The sequence below is a fragment of the Silurus meridionalis genome, chromosome 17 (genome assembly GCF_014805685.1).
Source record: "Silurus meridionalis isolate SWU-2019-XX chromosome 17, ASM1480568v1, whole genome shotgun sequence".
NCBI classification, from domain to species: Eukaryota; Metazoa; Chordata; class Actinopteri; order Siluriformes; family Siluridae; genus Silurus; species Silurus meridionalis.
The window spans coordinates 27,601,082-27,621,072 of NC_060900.1; the positions used below are offsets into that span (position 1 = coordinate 27,601,082).

The following is a 19,991-nucleotide window of genomic DNA, read 5'->3' on the forward strand; positions in this document are numbered from 1 at the left end:
AGAGAGACAGAGAGAAAAAGAGGTGAGCTAAGCCATTCTCATATTCAGCAGAAAGAAGCGATCAGAGGGCCATTAGAAGATTCGGTTTGGATGTTGTTTTTTTTTGCTCAAGCGCTCCGCTTCTGTTCTCAACATTCAGACCAGAACGAATTGTACTCCGAAAAATTGGGTCGCGCCTCGGAAACAGATTTAAATCCCATTGTTCAATCGGCGTTAGAAGACTTGAGACGCATTTTCTTTTTATATTTCGTGAACTTGTCCAAGCAAGTCTAAGACTCTCATTCAATCTCATTCACGTCCAATTTGTTTAACAACTTGGCTCACACTTCGTAATTATACTGTCACCTGGTGGTGGGACAATTTTTTTCCATCGGTATTTGATCAGAAGCGGTCTTAACATCCAAACACCTACCTGTTCCTTCAGTACTGTAGAAGAATCCAAGCAGAACTCGAGTCTAATCTGAGAACCTTAAACATTGTGAAGACGGAGTTCACCCTGGACTTTCATCCACCTTATGCACTTTCCACATACATTCAGACACCTTGAGGGATTTAAATGCAGCCAGCTGTCTTTATGGTGTTTCTGTAGGTAAGGAAGAACCTACAGGAAACCCACATAAGGAGAACATATAAAAACCTATACATATGAAAAGCGCTGGAAGTCCTAGCTACTCAAGGATCTACGCGTAAACATGAAATCTACGAGTAAAAAAAAAACAGTTTTGACACTAAAGTACTCAGGCCTCCATCCAAAACCTTACGTCATGACACACCTGCTCCCCGAGTGCAAACAGTGATGCTTTTAAGCAATCAATGGATCCAGAAGCTGGAAACGAAGAACATTACAGGAAGACGGTGATCAAATATAATGAGCCGATTTTCATTTTACGCATGACACAGCAATCAGATTCAATCCGCTTAGCTGGAGATGCATTTCATTACAAGTATAAAAGCATGTGGTGAAAGTTTTATCAGGGGATAATTGAGATACAAGATGATTAGAACCTCACTGGATGCTTTGTGATTTTTTTAAGGATTTGACAAAGCAATAATAATAATATCATTAAATCATAAAAATCAAAAAGAAATCAATTGAAGAGTAAGATTCATGTCCATGATCTGGGTGCCATTAAATATGTGTAAAATATATACATTTACAATATACATTTTAAATGAATAACTTTTGTGGAGACTCGAAAAGGAACCTGTCCTCAATTTTAATGGTTGTAAATGGTATTTTTAATAGCAATCTCATATATCTTGTCCAACCAAACCAGTCCAATCCAACCAGAACCACATTTAGCCACAAGGTGCAGGAGTAAAGTCAGGTATTGATGAAGGTGAGCATTTAAATTCATCTGAACGGTGTTCAATAGGGTTGAGGTCAGAGCCTAATTGCAGGAGATCTTCCACCACAACCCATGTAAAGCAGATCTTCATGGAGCTGGCTTTGTGCACAGGGGCAGTGTCATGCTGGAACAGGCTTTGAGTCTCCTAGTTAATCCAAAGACGTCCTATAAAATCGTGTGTCTCCAACTTTGTAATAACAGTTTGGAGAAGAACCACAAATGGGTGGAGAAGTCAGGGAGCACAAATTACTACAAAATCTAGTGAAACATCTTCCTAGAAGAGTGAAGGGTATTATAACTGAAAATGGAGTCTAAATGTGGAATAGGCTTTTCAAAAACCACACAATCTCACATTTATCCATAAAGTGCACCAAATATGTGATATAAATAAATTATATATAACTTCACCGATCAGCCATAACATTATGAGCACCTGCCTGATATTGTGTTGGTTCCTCTTTTGCTGCTAAAACAGTCCAGAGCATCAACAGCATGAACTTCTTCAGCAGTTTGAGTTACAGGAGCTCGTCTGTTGGATCGGAACCACATAGACCAGCCTTCACTCCTCATGTGCATCAATGATAGATTCTGACCACTGCCGACCAGGGACATCCCACAAGAGCTACAGTTTTGGAGACGCTCTGACCCAGACGTCTAGACGTCTAGTCGCTCAAATCCTTACACTCGCCCATTTTTCCTGCTTCTAACAATAACTTTGAGTATAAAATGTTCACTTGCAGCCTAATAAATAAATCCACCCACAAACAGGTGCCATGATGAAGAGATCATCAGTGTTCTTTACTTCACCACTCAGAATGTTATAATATCATAAGGCAAAGATAAACATAACGTGGTTGTTCTGTTATAATATTTCTGCAAAATTTGCTACAAAATGCATTGTTTTACAGTTTTAACATATAATATATAGGATAACACATACTGCGGCTGATGGAGATGATGGAGATGATGGAGCTGATGAAGCTGATGGCGTTTAACATAAGAAAGTGTATTTTATTCAGTCTGCGATATTAAACGCCGTCTCAGAAGCCTTGGCCACTCAGTGAAACAAAATGGAAAGACAGAATTAATGATTGTTACGAGAAAATGAATGAATTGCGCCTGCGTTAGTGACAAATGAAGGCCTGGAAAATATGAGAAGGAATAATGATAGAGAAAAAAAGGGAATGGTGGGGAGGGGGGTGGCAGGGGATAAAAAATTGCAGCCAGGAAGAACTGTGAAAATGTGACCTATTCAAAGGGGATAATTTGCAAGGATCTGTCATGTCACGATGGAAACGCTAAGCACATTCATTTAAGAGAGAGGAGAGAGAGAGAGAGAGAGAGAGAGAGAGAGAGAGAGAGAGAAAGTAAAAGAGAAAGAGAAAGAGAGAAGGTTACTATAGATGAGGATTAGCAAGGGCCGAGCCTTTAATGATTTCAATTATTAGCCCAGGCTTGAACATGACGACGAGGGTGACATCAAAGCGTGCAGTGATTAGCACCCTGCTAACTTTGAGGCGGCCAAAAGCTAATCTTTAAGGTGACAACAAACATCTTGAAGCACTCCAGTCCACATACAAACATGGCAGGACAGAGTGGCACCACTAATTGGCCAAATCACCTTCAGTAGCGTTGACTCTGGTGAAAGAAAGATAAAAAAAAAGGGCTTTTGTCACATTTCCTATACGTCTTTCCTCAAAAACCTCCAGTGGCACGGTCCTGATGAGTCCAAGTGGTGCTACAATGCTCCACTAGATTTTGTGTGAGGTCCATTCAATCACAAGGATGTGTGTTAGTACAGTCAGTCTGATGTAGGTGAGAAGGTGAGGAGGCCTGGGGTGGTGTCAGCATTCACATTCCTCATAAAGGTGTTCAATAAAGCTCTATAGCAGAAGATCTTCCACTCCAACCCATGTAGAGCAGATCTTCATGGAGCTGGCAAGGTAAACAGGAGCATTGGCATGCTGGAACAGGTTTGGGTCATCAAGTTTATTTATATTTATAGCATTTGGCAGATGCCCTTATCCAGAGCGACTCACAAATGATCTACTGATCACCAACATACAGTTGAGCATCAGTTCAACATCAAGCAGAACATTTAGAGAGGAATAAATGATGAAGAAACTCCAGACTCGAACTCGACACAACACACGTGGATTTATTTATGGGATTGTTTTGAAGAAGGTTTTGGGTTCATGATGATTGTAATAGAAATCAATCAGTATTTGAGTCATTAATATCATTCTATTAATAGATCAGTGTGCTGAGAGTCACATTCGAGTCTTTACACGTTAAAGTGATTAAATAAAGTATCTTGTGATAAAAATGATAATATGAACATTATAGTTATAATAAATCACTACTTTGGATACTTAAGTTCATTTGAAGGCAAATTTTTTTGTACTTTTATTTAAGTGAAAGTTTTAAGGGACATTTTAACTTTTACTGGAGTCACATTTTACTGATTGGATCTTTACATTGTGAAGGGAAACTTTTAAGCAACAGCATCCGAAGGCGTCCTGTACAATTGTGTACCTCCAGATTTCTGCTACCATTTTGAAGACGAACCACATATGGCTGGAAACAGTCTCACTTCCGTTGTCAAGATATAATTAAATGGTTTTGATCGCAGTACGCTGTGAACATCAGCGTAATGCTTGGTAGCTATCTCAAATCGCTTGATGATTCGTATACAAGAATTTACAAACGCCGTGACGACTTTTTTTCCCAATATAAAACGACTCAGCTCTTTTTCCTTAGTAAAAACTTCATCAAATCCAAATGACAAAATATTTTTGTATTTCAGATGCATGTATCACAAACCCGGCCTATTTCTCGGCATGTACGGTGTAACTGATGTGAACCTGCGGAGCATTGTGAGCTCTTAAAACAACATAACAGCAGTAATTAAAGTCATTTGTAAATCGCACGGCCGCCGAGCAGCTGCCAGAAAGTTGGTTATTAATTAAATACGCACGCGTGTAATTTATCATAAAGAAAGTGCCGGTTTATGTCCGTAGGCCTATTACTCTCACGCTTTTGATCGATTGCTGTATTTTTGTGCTGTTAAGGTCAGAATATATTAACGTGCGCTATGCTAGAAATCATTTTCGCTCTTTTTTTCTCTCCGGTTTGTCATTGCGCTAAGAACCAGGAAGAACTGAACACTTACTGGAAGGTACATTAAGTAAGTGTGCAGAGCTAATGATTTTTTTTTTCTCCTCCTGCCGCCCCACAAAAAAAGACGCTAATTGATGAACGAGCACTATCTCTTTACCAATTTTATGCTCTCAGAGCTTATTGGAGCAAAAACGGAACGCGGTGATATTCATCATGGAGAATAAAAATGACAAAATAATTGATTTCAGAGGCTTTTACAGAGAGGGCGGGGTGTGGGGCAGGGGGGGATTGGGGGGCTGGGGGTGTAGAGGGTCGACTTAGGAGGAAACATTTTCAACAAGTGCTATTAGTAATTAGGAATATTGCCCAAACAGGCATAGCTTCCATGGCGCTGCTTAATGCTCAATCCTAATTGGTCAGGAGGTGTTGATTAATGTTTTAGATCAGCATCTTTTAGACAAATCTTTCATTGACATTAACTTATATTATATTAATAGTTTCTGAGGCAACAGCTAAAACATTTTGACTTGTATGATCGATGCATGCGCACGTGAAAGCTACATCATATACATACACTATATAGGCAAAATAACTGTGGACACCCAACAATAAGATCATTATGTGCTTCTCCAAGTGCTTCTTCAAGTCTCGAATTCCTGTTTTAATAACCAGAAGATGTTTCACTATGTTTTGAAATGTGCTTGTGGAGATTCATTCAGCCAGTTGGTAAAGTCAGTGTTCTGAGGTAGGTGAGATTAAGAGGCCTGGGATGCAGTCAGCCTTTTTCCCTAAGGGGTCTAATAGGGTTGGAGCTCTATAGCAGAGCTTCCACACCAACCCATATAAAGCAGATCCTCATGGAGCTGGATTTGTGCACAGGAGCATTGTCATGCTGGAACATGTTTGTGTCTTTTAGTCCAAGTGACTGAAAAATTCAGTGCTAATTTTGTGGAAACAGTTTGGAGAACAACCACATATGATTGTGAAAGGCAGGTGTTTATTTTCTTTTTCTACACATTTATAGAAGGAGTCTCCAGTGTCAGCACTTTGCAGCTGTGATAAAAAATCTTCATGGCAAACAAACATCAGCTGAAAGAAAACATTGTGTATGTGAAAATGGATATCATGGATATTCCTTAACATTCTTGATAATTTTTCCAAAACCCCACAATACCAAGTCTTTGATTCCATAAATAATGTTCCAAAGCTCCATGATTAAGGTACTCTTTTAGGATTGGACCAAAGCACAAGCTCCGAATCGAGTTAAGTCGGCGTTGTTAAGCTTTTAATTTCCTTCCAAGCCCAGTGAAAAAACTTTTGTTGAATTCATTTCTGACTTTATACCAACCATCTGAGGCAGCGTGCTCATGTGTAGAGGACCAGCTTGATCCTCAGCGGTTATCACAGTACGCTGAACAGCACCTGTACGCTCACTGATACTCAGCTTAACGCTCACGCTGGGAACGAATCTGGCAGCGAGTTACGGTTCACTGACTCCTCCATACAGAGAGATAGCAGCGTGCAGGAACCCTGAGGACCGGCCGAATCCAGCTGGAGAAACTCCCTGCACACACACAGCTGCCAGGGTTTTACGGGTCAAGGTGAACTGAGGCAGATACAGTCAGAAATGAGCTACTCAGGAGAATACTTTGAATAGTGTTTTGACTCCATCACACAAATACTGCAATGAAAATATTATTATTTTATACAAACAGACATGACAGAAATTTAACAGCCTAAATGCTCTCCAGCAAAGAACACCATTCTTCTTAAGGATATTCCCTCAGCTTAGTGCTGAAAGTGCTGTGCAACATCTCTCCAAAATCTCCCCCATAGATCTTTTTTTAATTCAGTTGCGATCTGGAGACTGTGAAGGATCCTTCAGTGAGTCTTCATGTCTTGAGGATGGGGATGGAGTCATTCTGGAAAAACCACACTCATCAGGGTAGAAGGTGATCAGTCAGAAAAACTTGATTTGAAATGATGTTTTAGTCTAAGAGGCCAAGTGGAGCCAAACATAACGGATGAATGAATAGATGGGTAAATAGCTGGATGGATGGATGGATGAATGGATGGATGAATGGATAGATGGATGGATGGATTTATGGATGGATATATAATTAGGTGAATGGTTAGGTGGATGGATGGATGGATGGATGGATGGATGGATGGATGGATGGATGGATGGATGGATAGGTAGGTAGATGTTTAAATTGATTAGATGGATTGGTGTGTCAATGAGTGGATGGATGGATAAATGAATGAATGAATGAATGAATAAATGAATGAATGAATAGATGGATGGATTCATAAATGGATTGGATTAGTGTGCCAATGAGTGGATAAATGTATGTATGAGTGGATGGATGCATGGATAGATGGATTGATTGATGAATGGATGGATTGGTGTGTCAGTAAGGGATAAAAGGATGGATGAGTGGGTGCATAAATGAGTGGATGGATGGATAGATGGATGGATGGATGGATGGATGAATGGATGGATGGATGGAGGATTGGTGTGTTAATGAGTGAAAGGATGGAGAGATGTATTGAGGGGTGAGTGTTTGGATAATTGGGTTGATGGATGGGTGCATCAATAAGTGGATAGATGAATGGATGGATGGATGCTAAGGTAGGTTGATAGATAGATGGATGGATGGATAGCTGGATGGATGGATGGATGGATGGATGGATGGATGGATGGATGGATGGATAAACCATTACATTGTATGCTTTGTGCCACCTTTAAGGTTACCTTTAGAATGATTATGATAGAAATCTGTGTTTTTTGGCTATTACACAAGATTATGAGTGAGGATCTCAAAATAATTTGGTTACAGAACCATTTCAGATTACTGCAGTTTTTCCCTTACTGGACAACAAACTCATTGACTGTGGAGGATGCAGAGCTCAGGTCTGACCTAAAATCATTAAAACGTCAATAATGCATGTCGATATATTCGTGTAAGGACTATAAACATCTGGACTCATGTTCGGAAACCCACCTAATGCAATGATTAGTTGTATTCTTGCTAACTGATAGTAAATGGTAAATACTCACAAGCCTCTTGAGGACGTTTATTCCAGAACTATTAGCTTACTTTACTTTACAAGTGTTGTCTCTGTTCCTTGGTGCGTTTATCCTGACATCGGGTTGAATAGTATGCTACACATGTAAACGCAAAAAGTCATTGTTAATTAAGCTATTGTGGTGGAGTAAAAGCAGTGGGGTGCTCCAGACTAGAAGAGAGACACCCAAACCGGCGCCAGCCACTCATTCTTCCTGCTGCTGTTCGCCGTAATTATTCCTGAAGGCCATTTTATGAATTAAGCGGGACTGGCTTTGTGCCTTTCTCTGAATGCATTGAGACTGATGGAGAATACCTGTGGCAGGTGACTTTTAAAAAAATGCAATTACACAATTAAATAGATGAAACCTTCTTCCTGATTGTAATATAAATACATGGCGCTGTTGCTGTAGATCATATTTCTGATATTTGAGATCTGATCTCCTTGAATAAATGCATAAGATAAAGCATGACGTTTGTAATGAATAAAAACTGTATTAGGTGGAAATAGATAGACATCAGCCAAATTATAGGCCATGGATTGTTTTTGGAAAATGTAGGATGCTCTCTTTAGAAGAAGGAGAAAGTCCTTGACAATAGAGGAGAAGTTTGCTGGAACTTTTTCATGATTGGGCAATGAAGAACAAAAAGAGATCCTGAGGTTGACTTGGATTCTACATGGGCCATCCATGTAACAGATACTGTAAAGGTCTGTAGTAACGAAACTGCAACACTGAAGGAAATCTATGTCTCTATTGAAAGGGTAGAATTCTTCCATACTCTCAGAATGGTTTTCCAAAACCTAGTGAAGTGTTCTGGGCATGCTATAATGACCCCCTGATCAGCTCCTGCTAGACCATGGATGGAGATTAAGGTCAAACCCAGGACCCATTTTAGAAATAACATCTCCAAACTGGTTTAAGAACATCTGAGAATCCCTCAGGAGAAGTAGCCAGGCTTAGAATCCCTTCGCTGACCTCAACTTGTTGCCAACATGACTCCACTAAAGAAAAAAATGGAAGGAGAATGAATACATGGAAAAGAATGCATTAAACCAAAAGCCCATGCTGAAAGACTGACTGTGAGGCAGGAATGCATGCTGGGTTGGAGGCCAGGGCAGGACTGTTGGTAATTTACATTAGGTGATTCACCTTCATTGTGTTCTCCTGGGGAGTAAGGAAATCAGAGACATGAAGGAACCCATGGGGACACATGGAGAACAAGTGAAACTCTTCCTGAGGACTGAGAGGCAGCAAAACTGATGATGCACTACTGATGCACTACTATCATGTGAACAAAATGAAAAATAAAAAGGTGTTAGGGAGTTGGGGACAGAGCTCAGGGTCATCTATGACACAGCACCTCTGGAGCACAGAGGGTTAAGGGCCTTGCCCAAGGGCCCCAAAAGCAATACCAGGGTTTGATCCCCTGACCTGTAACCCAGAGCCTCAAACAATGGGCTACCACATCCCCTCTGATACTCTATAATGTGATAGACACATTCAAGAAGAATGCTGAGGGTGCTGTATTGCTGTCAAAGAAGACTGTTTTGAAGGTGATAGTGTGTAAACGTAGTTAAATGAGGTACTTTCTTGTAAACAGAGTGAAACCTTTTGATACGTTCATGTGTATGTGTGTTAATAGGGAAATTTAGGAATTGTGAGCTACACAATAAGACCTCACACATTCAGCAAACTTTATTATATCATTTGTGCAAATCTATGACTCATTTGCCAGCATAGTTATGGTAAATAAATGCTAATTCAGCTGCTTACTAATGCTAAAAAAATCTCTATGGAGCATAGCCCTCCAGGACAAGATTCCTCCTCCTCCTCCCATGCCAGATTGGGGCTAATAAAAAAAATCCATCGAGCAAGAATCGTAAGAAGATGGGCGGGTCAGGCCTGTAAAACTTAAAACCTAAATCGATGACATGCAAAAACCCTGACGCTTGCAGTCTCAGGGCTCGAGCGAGACATTTATGATCGGCAGAACAGGAGGCAGCTTTTAATTTTGCAAAGTAGCTCTCGAAGCAACGTCTGACGCCTGTGGATTGGGATTAGATTAGACCTCCGATGATCGAACACCATGTCCGGATTCACCAACCCCATTCATCATGAGCACTCGTCACTATTCGGAACTCAGCTCTAAGTAAGTGAACCGGACATAAAGAGCAGGGGTCATTTTTCAATTGGGCCCCCTAGGAAAAAAACGAACTGCACTCGCATTGCGCTTGAGCACGCTGCATGCGTACGGGGAATGGGATGAGAAACACTAGTGGTGACGATCGCATTTCGAAGAGGTCCTCATGGTCCTAAAACCAGTTGTACTTCACTATATATGAAGTATATAAAAATTATAAATAATCCCATAACAATGATATAGCTTTGCATTAGTGTAATTCTGAGGTCCAGCTGTCAGCAGATGACGGCTACATGACAATTCCGAGCTTCTTTATAGCTAGGTAGCAGACAGGAAGAAAAAAAACTTGTACTTTATATAATGGAATTCTCCACTGTAACTAAGGGCTTTCCTGTCAAATACAAATCAAACAATGGACTGTTCCCTGAGTAGAAGCTTCTTCCTGTAGGCAATTTGGGCCTTCAACCAGGAGAACTTCAAGATCTAGAATCTGGTCTCACATGCACAATACCCACTACCACCTCAGCCTGCTTTTTAAAATCGTATTACTTTATCAAGTAATAAAGAATGTAAACGCTGCTACATGCACTATATTGGCAAAAGTTTGTGGACACCTGACCGTAGAAATTGGTACATATATGAGGCGGTATCTAAAAGTTTCGAGACAAGTTTTGTAACATGCAAACAGATGACACCACAAGGCTGAAATGCACAGTCACAGGAGGCACCGACCTTCATAAGTCAGTGTGCCAAAAGACGCCATCGTCCTGTGCTATTTTGACCACGTGCCTTACCACGTCTGCTATTCTTACCACATATGCACCCTCTCACTGACCTCCTCACACGTGAGTTTCTCGCTAGAAAAACAGCTATTCGGTCGCCATTTTGACGGAGATGGCAGAAGTGCTTGAGAAAAGAAGACTTACAGGACACGTTTCAGAAGTGACAGGAACGCTGGGAATGCTAGGAACGCTGGGAGCGCTGTATTGCTGTACAAGGGGATTGTTTTGAAGGTGATGGTGTATAAATATAGATAAATAAAGTTCATCGTTTGTAAACAGAGCGAGTCTCGAGACTTTTTGATACAACCTCGTAATATAAAGCAAAAATATAAATTTTTTTTAATTCCGAAGAAATATATAAAAGATAAATAGAATTTTTGCAAAAAATAAAATAAAATGTATTCCTAGAAGACGATGAAGATATTTAATTGTAGCAGCAATATTTTAACTTCTCAAGTGATGACAAATCTGACACATAAACATCAAAAAATCAGTGGTTCCTCCTCATCATCTCGATCTTTCTTTTTCTTCTAGTTTGTGCTGCTGAATTTTTTATCGAGTTTTTTTTTTTATATCTGTGCCAAAGTTACACACGAATCCCGGGAACAAATCAGACTTTAATGTGAGTTGCTCTTGCTGTGGCTTTGGCATCTGAGATAAAAAGATGTCTTCAAGCTAAAACCAACACACCACCATCGTGTAGCGCTGAAGTCATGAGTAATGGAAAATGTTACCTCTTCTCTCATGTTGCTGGAGTTCAAGGGCTCACTGGTTGAGTCAGGGTTGTGACGGTCATGTATATGTGTGTGTGTGTGTGTGTGTGTGTGTGTGTGTGTGTGTGTGTAGTCATTCCCCACTTTGCGCCCACACACACTCACTCACACACACGTCATTGCTGCAGGATAGAGCGAGTCAGGCTAATGAGCATCCCTCCCTCCTTATAACACATTACTTATTTATAGGTTTTCTACACCCCTAGAGGCAAGTTTCCTCCTCTTTTCCTGCTTGTTTTTTTTACCCCCATCTTTTTTTCTTCAACTCTTTCCTTTTGGTAGCTGCTGCGCCATTCCTGCTTATCCCCTTCAGATGTTACACCTCTTTGATACATAAGTATCCATGGTGCCACCTTCAAATATCCAGTCAGTAAAGAAAAAACCCAAAGAAACTGTTGTTTTTTTTTCACAAATCATGGAGAAGCTCCATCCACAATAGATACCTATATTTCCCAATTGAGAGGTGATGTTTCATGGTGCATTTATGCAATCAGACCCCATAATAGTGCACGGTCCCGGGTGGCATTTCTTTCTTTAGTCCCGTCTCATGTAAAGTGGTTTAGGTTCAACTAGGTTTTATACATGTTTAAAAAAAAAAAAAAAAAAGAAACCCAAAAAACCCTCCTCAACATCTTTTTCTCCCCACGAATGAGCCATTATGTGGGAAAAAGGTTGTCAGACAATTTTGTTCGCAATGTTAAGAGCAAAATACAGTAATTTGATGTTACTTTGAACACTAGTAGGCTTTCTCGTGCATTCATTCAAAATCATAGTGATCAAAGGCTTTTTACTGAGCGGCCGAGTGCTTCTCAAGAAGAGCCATCAAAGTTAAATGCTAAGTGCTGCCAGGGTTCAGTACAGAGCCCAGGTTTGGTGCATCAAACTTCTTCAACTTAGAGATGACTAATTTATACAAAAAAAATAATACAAAGAAAATGAAATGGAAAATTGGCTTGAAAAGGTAAAATCAGTGATAATGTAAAATGGCCCAGGTAGACGTGCGAGGCCTGGATAATAGGAAAATCTGGATTAGACAAAAAAAAAAAAAAAAAAAAAAAGAATACGGTTCCATGGTGTGGCTGCTCAGGGTTTTCCAGATATAAGGAACAAAATCGGAAAAAAAGCTGAGATCCGAATCCATTATTCAGAACCTTATCATTAATAATGAATTAATCTTCAGGTGTTTATGTCACGGTGAAACCCAGGAACACTTGTAGGACATCACAAGTCATAACACACACACACACACACACACACACACACACACACACACACAAATTCACCAGTTCAAATACACCTTCCATGTATATATATATATATATATATATATATATATATATATATATATATAAGTTTCACTATATTTTGTGGAGATTTGTGCTCAATAATGGTGTTAGTGAAGTAGGGTACAGGTGTAGGTGAGGAGGCCTGGGGTGCAGTTGGTTTGAAAATCAATTCAGACAGGAGCTCTACAACAGGAGATCTTTTAAATCATGTAAAGCATATCTTCTAGAGCAGGAGATCTTCCACTCCAACCCAGGTATAGCATATCTTCTAGAGCAGCAGATCTTCCACTTCAACCCAGGGAAAGCATATCTTCTAGAGCAGAAGATCTTCCACTCCAACCCAAGTAAAGCAGCTCTTCATGGAGCTGGCTTTGTGCACAGGGGCATCATCATGCTGGAACAGGTTTGGGTCTCCTAGTTCAAGTGAAAGCTTTGGGAATTGGAAGCAAAAATCTATAGATAATCATTTGCCTGTGAATGTGTGCTAAATGTTTGAAGAAGAACCACATAAAGCTGGAACAGTCTCAGTCAAAAGTATTGGGACACCCGACTTGACCAGCCATATGTGGTTTCTTCCCCATATTGGTGCCATAAAAATCAAATGAAACATCTTCCCAGAAAAATGGAGGTTATTATAAGAGCACTTAGGAACTAAATATGGAATGAAATGTTCTAATAGAAGCCAGTTCAGGTGTCCAGAGCACATCTTTACCAGAGCACTAATGTAGAATCATATTAGGACCTGAGCAGAGGCGGTTATAGTGTTTACACAGACGTATTTAAAAACGTTCACGTTTTGTTTTGTCTGAGGTTCACTGAAAAACACAATCAGCCATAATATGCTCCAGGTGTTTAAAAAAAAACAATTTTCTCTGTGTACTTCAGCACTTTACTTCATTTGTGTTCGTTTATTCAGGAGCTTAAACTCTTCCCCAATGACCTCTCGTTATACTGTATTACTGCCGTAATGAATAAAGTTGGTAACAAGGTGGTGTTGAAAAAGTTTTAACATGAAGCACTTGCAGGATCTACAAGTTCACTGTGATACAATCCGACATCTAAACGCTCCCTGAGGGGAAAGTCTTGACTCGATCTCGGCTCCTCTTGTTTCATCCCTGAAGGCTTTTACCAGGCACTTTTGGGCATCTCAGGAACATCTTCGGGTCAAATTTTATCAAAGTCTATACGTATCTAAAATGTTTTACAGCCTATGGATAAAACTTGGTGGACACCTGATCATCAGATTTTTGAACATCCCATTTCCACGTTTAATCTCCATTCGCTGTTATAATAACCTTCAATCTTCTGAAAAAGATATACCTACTGGATTTTCTGGAGATTCATTCTATCACAAGGGTGTAAGTAAAGTCAGGTACGGATGGAGGTGAGGTGAGGAGGCCTGGGGGTGCAGCCAGCATGAAAAATTCATCTTGAAGCTGTTCAATAGGGCTTAGAGCTCTATAGGAAGAGATCTTTCACTCCACCCCATGGAAAGCACATCTTTATGGAGCTGGAACAGGTTTGGGTCTCCAAGTTCAAGTGAAGGAAAATTTCCTCGTGTGCAAAAAAAAAAATTATTATAAACTGAAGCGTATGATGAAGATCTATGAGGTTCCTGTGGAAGGTTAAACCTGCTTTTTACTCCTCACATGTACTTTACATCACAGTGAAATTTTTTCTTCACATATACCAGCGATGTTACGAAGCTGGGGTCTGCTGAGAACAGGGTCAGCCATGATGCAGTGCCCCCTGGAGCACAGAAGGTTAAGGGCCTTGCTTGAGGGCCTCAAGAGTGGCAACTTGGTGATGCCAAGGCTTGAACCCCCTGACCTTCTGATCAGTAACCCAGAGCTTTAAACTGAATGACCACCTTCTTATAGTTACTTCTTCCATGGAGGAATCATGATGGACTGCAATTAATATAAACAGTCTGCTACAATAGTTCAGGACATTCACGTCTCCATTAGAGACCTGCTGATACCCTCTACAATGTTCAATCATGAAAATGGAGTCTCAAGGTTTCTTCCTTGGGTTTCTTTTTCCTTCAACACCATGACCTCTATAGGGTCACATTTTTAGGGACTCATTTGTAACGTAAAAAATTATATTCCTTTGATACTCTGATACTTTATTTAAAAAAGTTTTTTTATTCAAATAAAGATTCAAATTTCTTTTATATATTCATTTGATTTTGAATATATTTGAAGCAACTTTGAAGTTGCTTTGGGACGATTTCTATTATTAAAGCACTTTACAAATAATATTAATTGGAAATAAAGAGAAGAGAAATAGAAACGTAATAAACGTGTGTTTGGTTGTTAATTGGAATAATTCTGATCCGTGGTTTGAAGCTACTTTTACTGTTCAGACTTTCAGTAGACGTCATCGCTTTTCGGAAGAAACTGTAAATATCTTTATGCAAGTTATTTTTAATTATGGACTGACTACACATTATGGTAGATTTTTTTATGTTTTTTTTCTTTTTATTTCTGCTACCTACTCAATTACAATTATACTTTCATTTCCATGAATGCTAAATACTGCTAGTGTAATGCAAAAACGTGTGCCCGAGTCCTGGCACACTTACACACACACACACACACACACACACACACACACACACACACACACACTTTCAGACCCACTCGTTATCTGATTAGACCTGACACCCGATCCATACCTGGAATATATATATATATGTATGTATGTATATATATATATTTTTGTTTCACTGAGCCACTTGTCTTTATTTAAATGAAAACATCAATCTGTTGAGAGAAAATAGTCCTTGCAGATGACAAACATATACAAAGAAACATTCAAGAAATATACAGCATCATCCACATATCTTTTTTTTTTAATAATTAGTAAAACAGGAGAAAAAAAAAAAAAAAAAGAGAACACCATGCTTGTCGTTTGAATGTCGTCAAGAGTCCGAGCTTTTCAAAAACCGTTGCGCGTCGAGTAAAAAAAAGTGCAAATATATACAAAAACACTTCATTGCAGCCAGCGTTTGAACAGACTCATTCCTACAATTTCCTGTGAACCGACTTAAAATAAAAAAAATAAAATGCAAGACGAAAAAAAAAAAAAAAAAAGGAATAATTTAAAATAAACAGTTCGGAACCAATAATTATACAAAATATATTTATATATTTATATAGAATTAAGGACTTGGCAAAGCAGTCATTCATTCTTCAGTCAATCAGCCAGACACATAACCACTTCCTCTCCAGACGCATCGTTAATGTTAATAAACTACTTTTAATCTTTAGAAACTGTAAACAAGTCTCGACGATATCATTGATTAGAACATTTGGGAGAAACGGACGAAAAAAAAAAAAAAAAAAAAAACGACAAATAAATTAGAATCAAGTAATTTCAGACAGAAACGCGTGTTTTTTTTTTTTTTTTTTTTTAAACATCTTTTAGAACTAGAACACTGACCGAAATGTAGTAATGGATCAAAAAACAGACATTTTCTTCTAGTGATACTACAGAAAAAACACTATTTCCCACATCACTCATTCATTTGCTCACACACTCGTTCCTTTCTTCCTCACGAGTACAGGTGCTTGTAATAGTATGCGTTTTTTGTTTGTTTGTTTGTTTTTTGTTTGTCCCCCCCGCCACACACACACACACTTTACACACTGAAGCATGTTAGAACGGCTGTGCTGCAAATAAAACCCCGATAGAGACGACGTTTCGGTTCGTATGGCTAGAGGAGAACGTAACGAGGAACTCTCTCTCTAAGACGACAAACAGAGGAAAAAAAAAAAAAACGAGAGAAAAACGAACGTAAAATCGATCGCCCTGATGGCCGTTAGTCTTACAGGCAGTGCGTATATACGGAGAAGGAGAACCTTCCCGACAGTACGTTTGGCTTTTACTCACAGTTCAGGAATTCGGATGTAAACCTTGAGATCTGGTCAATCAAACTGATCGTGACGTATAGATATATTTATTTCTATATATTTCTTTTTTTGGTGTAGATTTATGATTGGTTTTAATTTTACTGAGTGGTTTCTCTTCTGCTGACCCGAGAACTCGCGCATGCGAAGTCGCTCGCGGATTCCACACGAGCCGCCACCCCCATCACCCCCACCGCCCCCTCCCCCACCCCCGATTTCTCCTCCTCTTCTTCTTCTCTTCCTTTCGCCCCAAGAAGGAAAAACATGAAACGCGTTTAAAAAAGGAAACGATTTCGTTATCAGGGCTTTTTAAATTCTAATGAGCTCCACATTCTGGTACAAACACCTCGCCCAGACGACGCGAAGTTCCAAACCGACCCGATTTCTAGCAAAACGAGGGACGTTTTATAAAGTTTTTGCTTTACTTTCAGAAATAAACGGTACGGCCAAAAGTATTGGGACTTTTGCACAGAATTTTACAGGATGAGTTTAAATAATGCAGTAATCAGAATCATTTATCGATCCGATTGGGAAATTGTTCGGTTGCAGTTGCTCGCATTAAAAGATCAAAGATTAAAGTAAATAAAAAAATTATTTGAATAAAATTTTTTTTAAGAAATATACACATAAAAAGGTATATATTAAGTGAAATTAATACTAGTTCCAGCACAAGATATGCTTTCCATGGGTTGGATATGGTGGAAGATTTCCTGCTATAGAGCTCCGACCTCAACCCACATCATTACAAACACCTCTGCTGAGCAAAAAACTCCATAAACAAACTCCAAACTCTTGTGGAACAGCTGTGCAGAAGAGTGAAGGTTGTTATAACAGCGAATGGGGACTAAATGTGGAATAGAATGTTCAGGTGTCCACAAACTTTTGGCCATACAGCGTACGATTGGGCTGAAATGCGTTTCGCACTGGTTTCTGGTGTTTTGTGTAATGAAGCACCAAGATTATAAAAAAGAAATGCTTTATCTGTGAGATGCAGGAACGCTAAAAAAAAAAGCATTGGAGGATTCATAAACTCGGTAATTCATGCAAATTTATGCGGATTATTCGTTCACAATCTGAAAGAAATCATCATCAATAAACCTTGCGTCCATCTTCCTACGCTCCAAATCCCAAACTTGCGCATGGATCTCATTTGACCTTTCTTAACCTTCAAAATATACATTACGCTATATAATTAAAATGACGCAGCTGCATAAATCCACACGGAGAGTTTACACGTCTCGAACGTCGGTAGAGCGGAGGAAACGATACGCCGGATCGCTAATACTGTACACCTTAATAGCGTATCGAACGTTCCTGCGTTAATAAATAACTCAATAAATTAGAATAAATACCCCATTATTAATTAAGGGTGGAGCCACATATGAAAAAAAAGCTGACGCTGTTTAGCCACGCCTCCATTTCCGAATGCTTTCTAGAGTACCAGAGACGCTAAAGTGGGGGGAAAATCGAACGACGTTGGCGCAGGATTGATTACGGATTCGGAGTATAACGTTTCGTAAGTTCAAGAATTTTCAAGTCGATTGCCTTTTAAAATCGATGAAATAATGAAGAAGAATTTTGTTTTCGTTTCCCGGTTGTGTTTGGTTGCTACGGTTACACAATTTACACTTCGAATTCTGCAAATCGCTGACGATTACAGACAAAATGCATAAATAATTTGCGTGGTATGGAAACGGGACGCTGAAATTTCAACTCATGGCTTCCGTTTTTTAACTCGACTTATTGCTCTCGGATGGATGGATCTATTACGGCAGGATGCCTGTTATTAAAAAAACCCTCTCCCGTCAGAGAAGAAGCACAAGATCTGAGTTTAAACACTCCAACCCTCACAGTAACACAGTGGTATCATACAAAAAAAAAAAAGAATTGAAGGAAACAAGGATCAAGTAAGGGGGGGTGAAGGGGTAAAGGAGTACGGGGGTTAGAACATAACGGGTAAAAAACGCCGTCAGAGCAGAAGTATCCGTCTCGAGGGTAACCACGGTCGAGACGAGGGGTTGGGGGGTAAGGGTGTTCAGGGATAAGTCCAGACGTAACAGAAAGGCAAGCTCTGAAGGACGCTGATTCGCACCGCTCAGGTCCGTTTGGCCCCGGATTCACGAAAGACGAGAAACAGAAAGAGAGAGAAAAGGCTCTTTTTTTTTTTTTTTCTGTTGGTCTATGGCGATTTTTGACACACGAAGAAAACGTGGTGAGGGATTCCTTCCAATTTGCGGAGATTCCCTCAGACCCTCGAAAGCTTACAAATGTTTTAAATTGCATCGTTTTGCGTTCGGCATTTTTCGACACACACACACACACACACACACACACACACACACACACACACACACACTCATCCCTCGCGATCATGGCACTGGCTTTTACGATTCGGCGCGGTTTCCACGGCAACGGCACACGTAGCGCCTTTTCTTATTGGAATGTATCTTAGTGATCCACAGTTGTCCGATTCCAAAAGTTTTGTTTTCTTTTTTGGCAGTTTGCCATTGCATGAGACGGTAAAAGAACGAGGGATAGACGCCGATAAGGAGGAGAAGCAGAAAGACGGAGCCCAAAGAGAGAAGAGCGGAAAGAGGAAAATGAAATCTTGAGATTAAGAGATTGAGACAGAAAGAGAGAAAAAGAGTGAGAGATTGATATGGAGAGGAGAAGTGACGGGGTTTTGGCTGTGCAGGTTCTGGTCCACAGTAAAGAGTGAAATATTGGGTGTCCGTGTGCTGTGGTTGCTTGAGTGTTGATTGTCCAGTGTGTTTCGCTTCAGGTTCTCCTCGTCCCATCACAAGCTATGGACGTTTCAGTACCGGTCAGTTCCTCCGAGGCTTCCAGCCGACCCCCTTCTGTCTTCATCCCTCCACTCCCTTTATAACTCCCTCCTCTTCGTTCCTCTTCCCTTCTTCTCCTCCTGCACCATCAGCTGCTGCCAGACATCAGGTTAATGGCTTGTTCCAGTTTGTGTCTCAGTTTGTGTTTGCGGCAGTACCCGTCTCTGTCCAGTGCCGTCAGGATCTACATGATGAGAGAAAGCGAAAGGGAAGCCATTAGCTGATAGACACACACACACACACACACACACGTTTTAATTCAATATTCCGTGGTCAGCTTTCTTGTCACGGAGTGCTCAAAAAGGCTGAATGGAACTCAGGATGAAAATGAAGCATGATCTCATAAGACATGTGCATTAAAATGGACCCAATATTAACATTTGCAATTCATGGACTTTCTGGTATTTTTTTTCTCTTTGCTCATAATTTATAAATATTTTTTATCTCTCCAATCGATCTGTAATGATTATTTGGTTGTGAGTTATAGGAACGCTGGTTTCTGTTATCTAAAAGATCTTTAATTAATTATGAATCGACCTGATCTTTAATAGATGGATAGATCGATAAATGGATGGACGTTGGGTAGATGGGCTGATAAGTGGATGGATGGATGGATGGATGGATGGATGGATGGATGGATGGATGGATAGATGGATGGACGTTGGGTAGATGGGCTGATAAGTGGATGGATGGATGGATGGATGAGTGTGGATC

At 39.9% G+C, this 19,991-nt stretch overlaps 1 protein-coding gene across 1 annotated transcript in view; it reads right to left on the reverse strand.

Annotated features, from left to right (window-relative positions):
- Positions 1-15,240: 15,240 nt before the first annotated feature.
- plxna3 (plexin A3) overlaps positions 15,241-19,991 on the reverse strand; it is a 169,802-nt gene continuing 165,051 nt past the window's right edge. Inside the window, exon 32 of the mRNA XM_046870918.1 lies at positions 15,241-19,461. Coding sequence (XP_046726874.1) covers positions 19,366-19,461 — 96 coding nt within the window. The 3' untranslated portion in view covers positions 15,241-19,365. The remainder of the gene's footprint in view (positions 19,462-19,991) is intronic.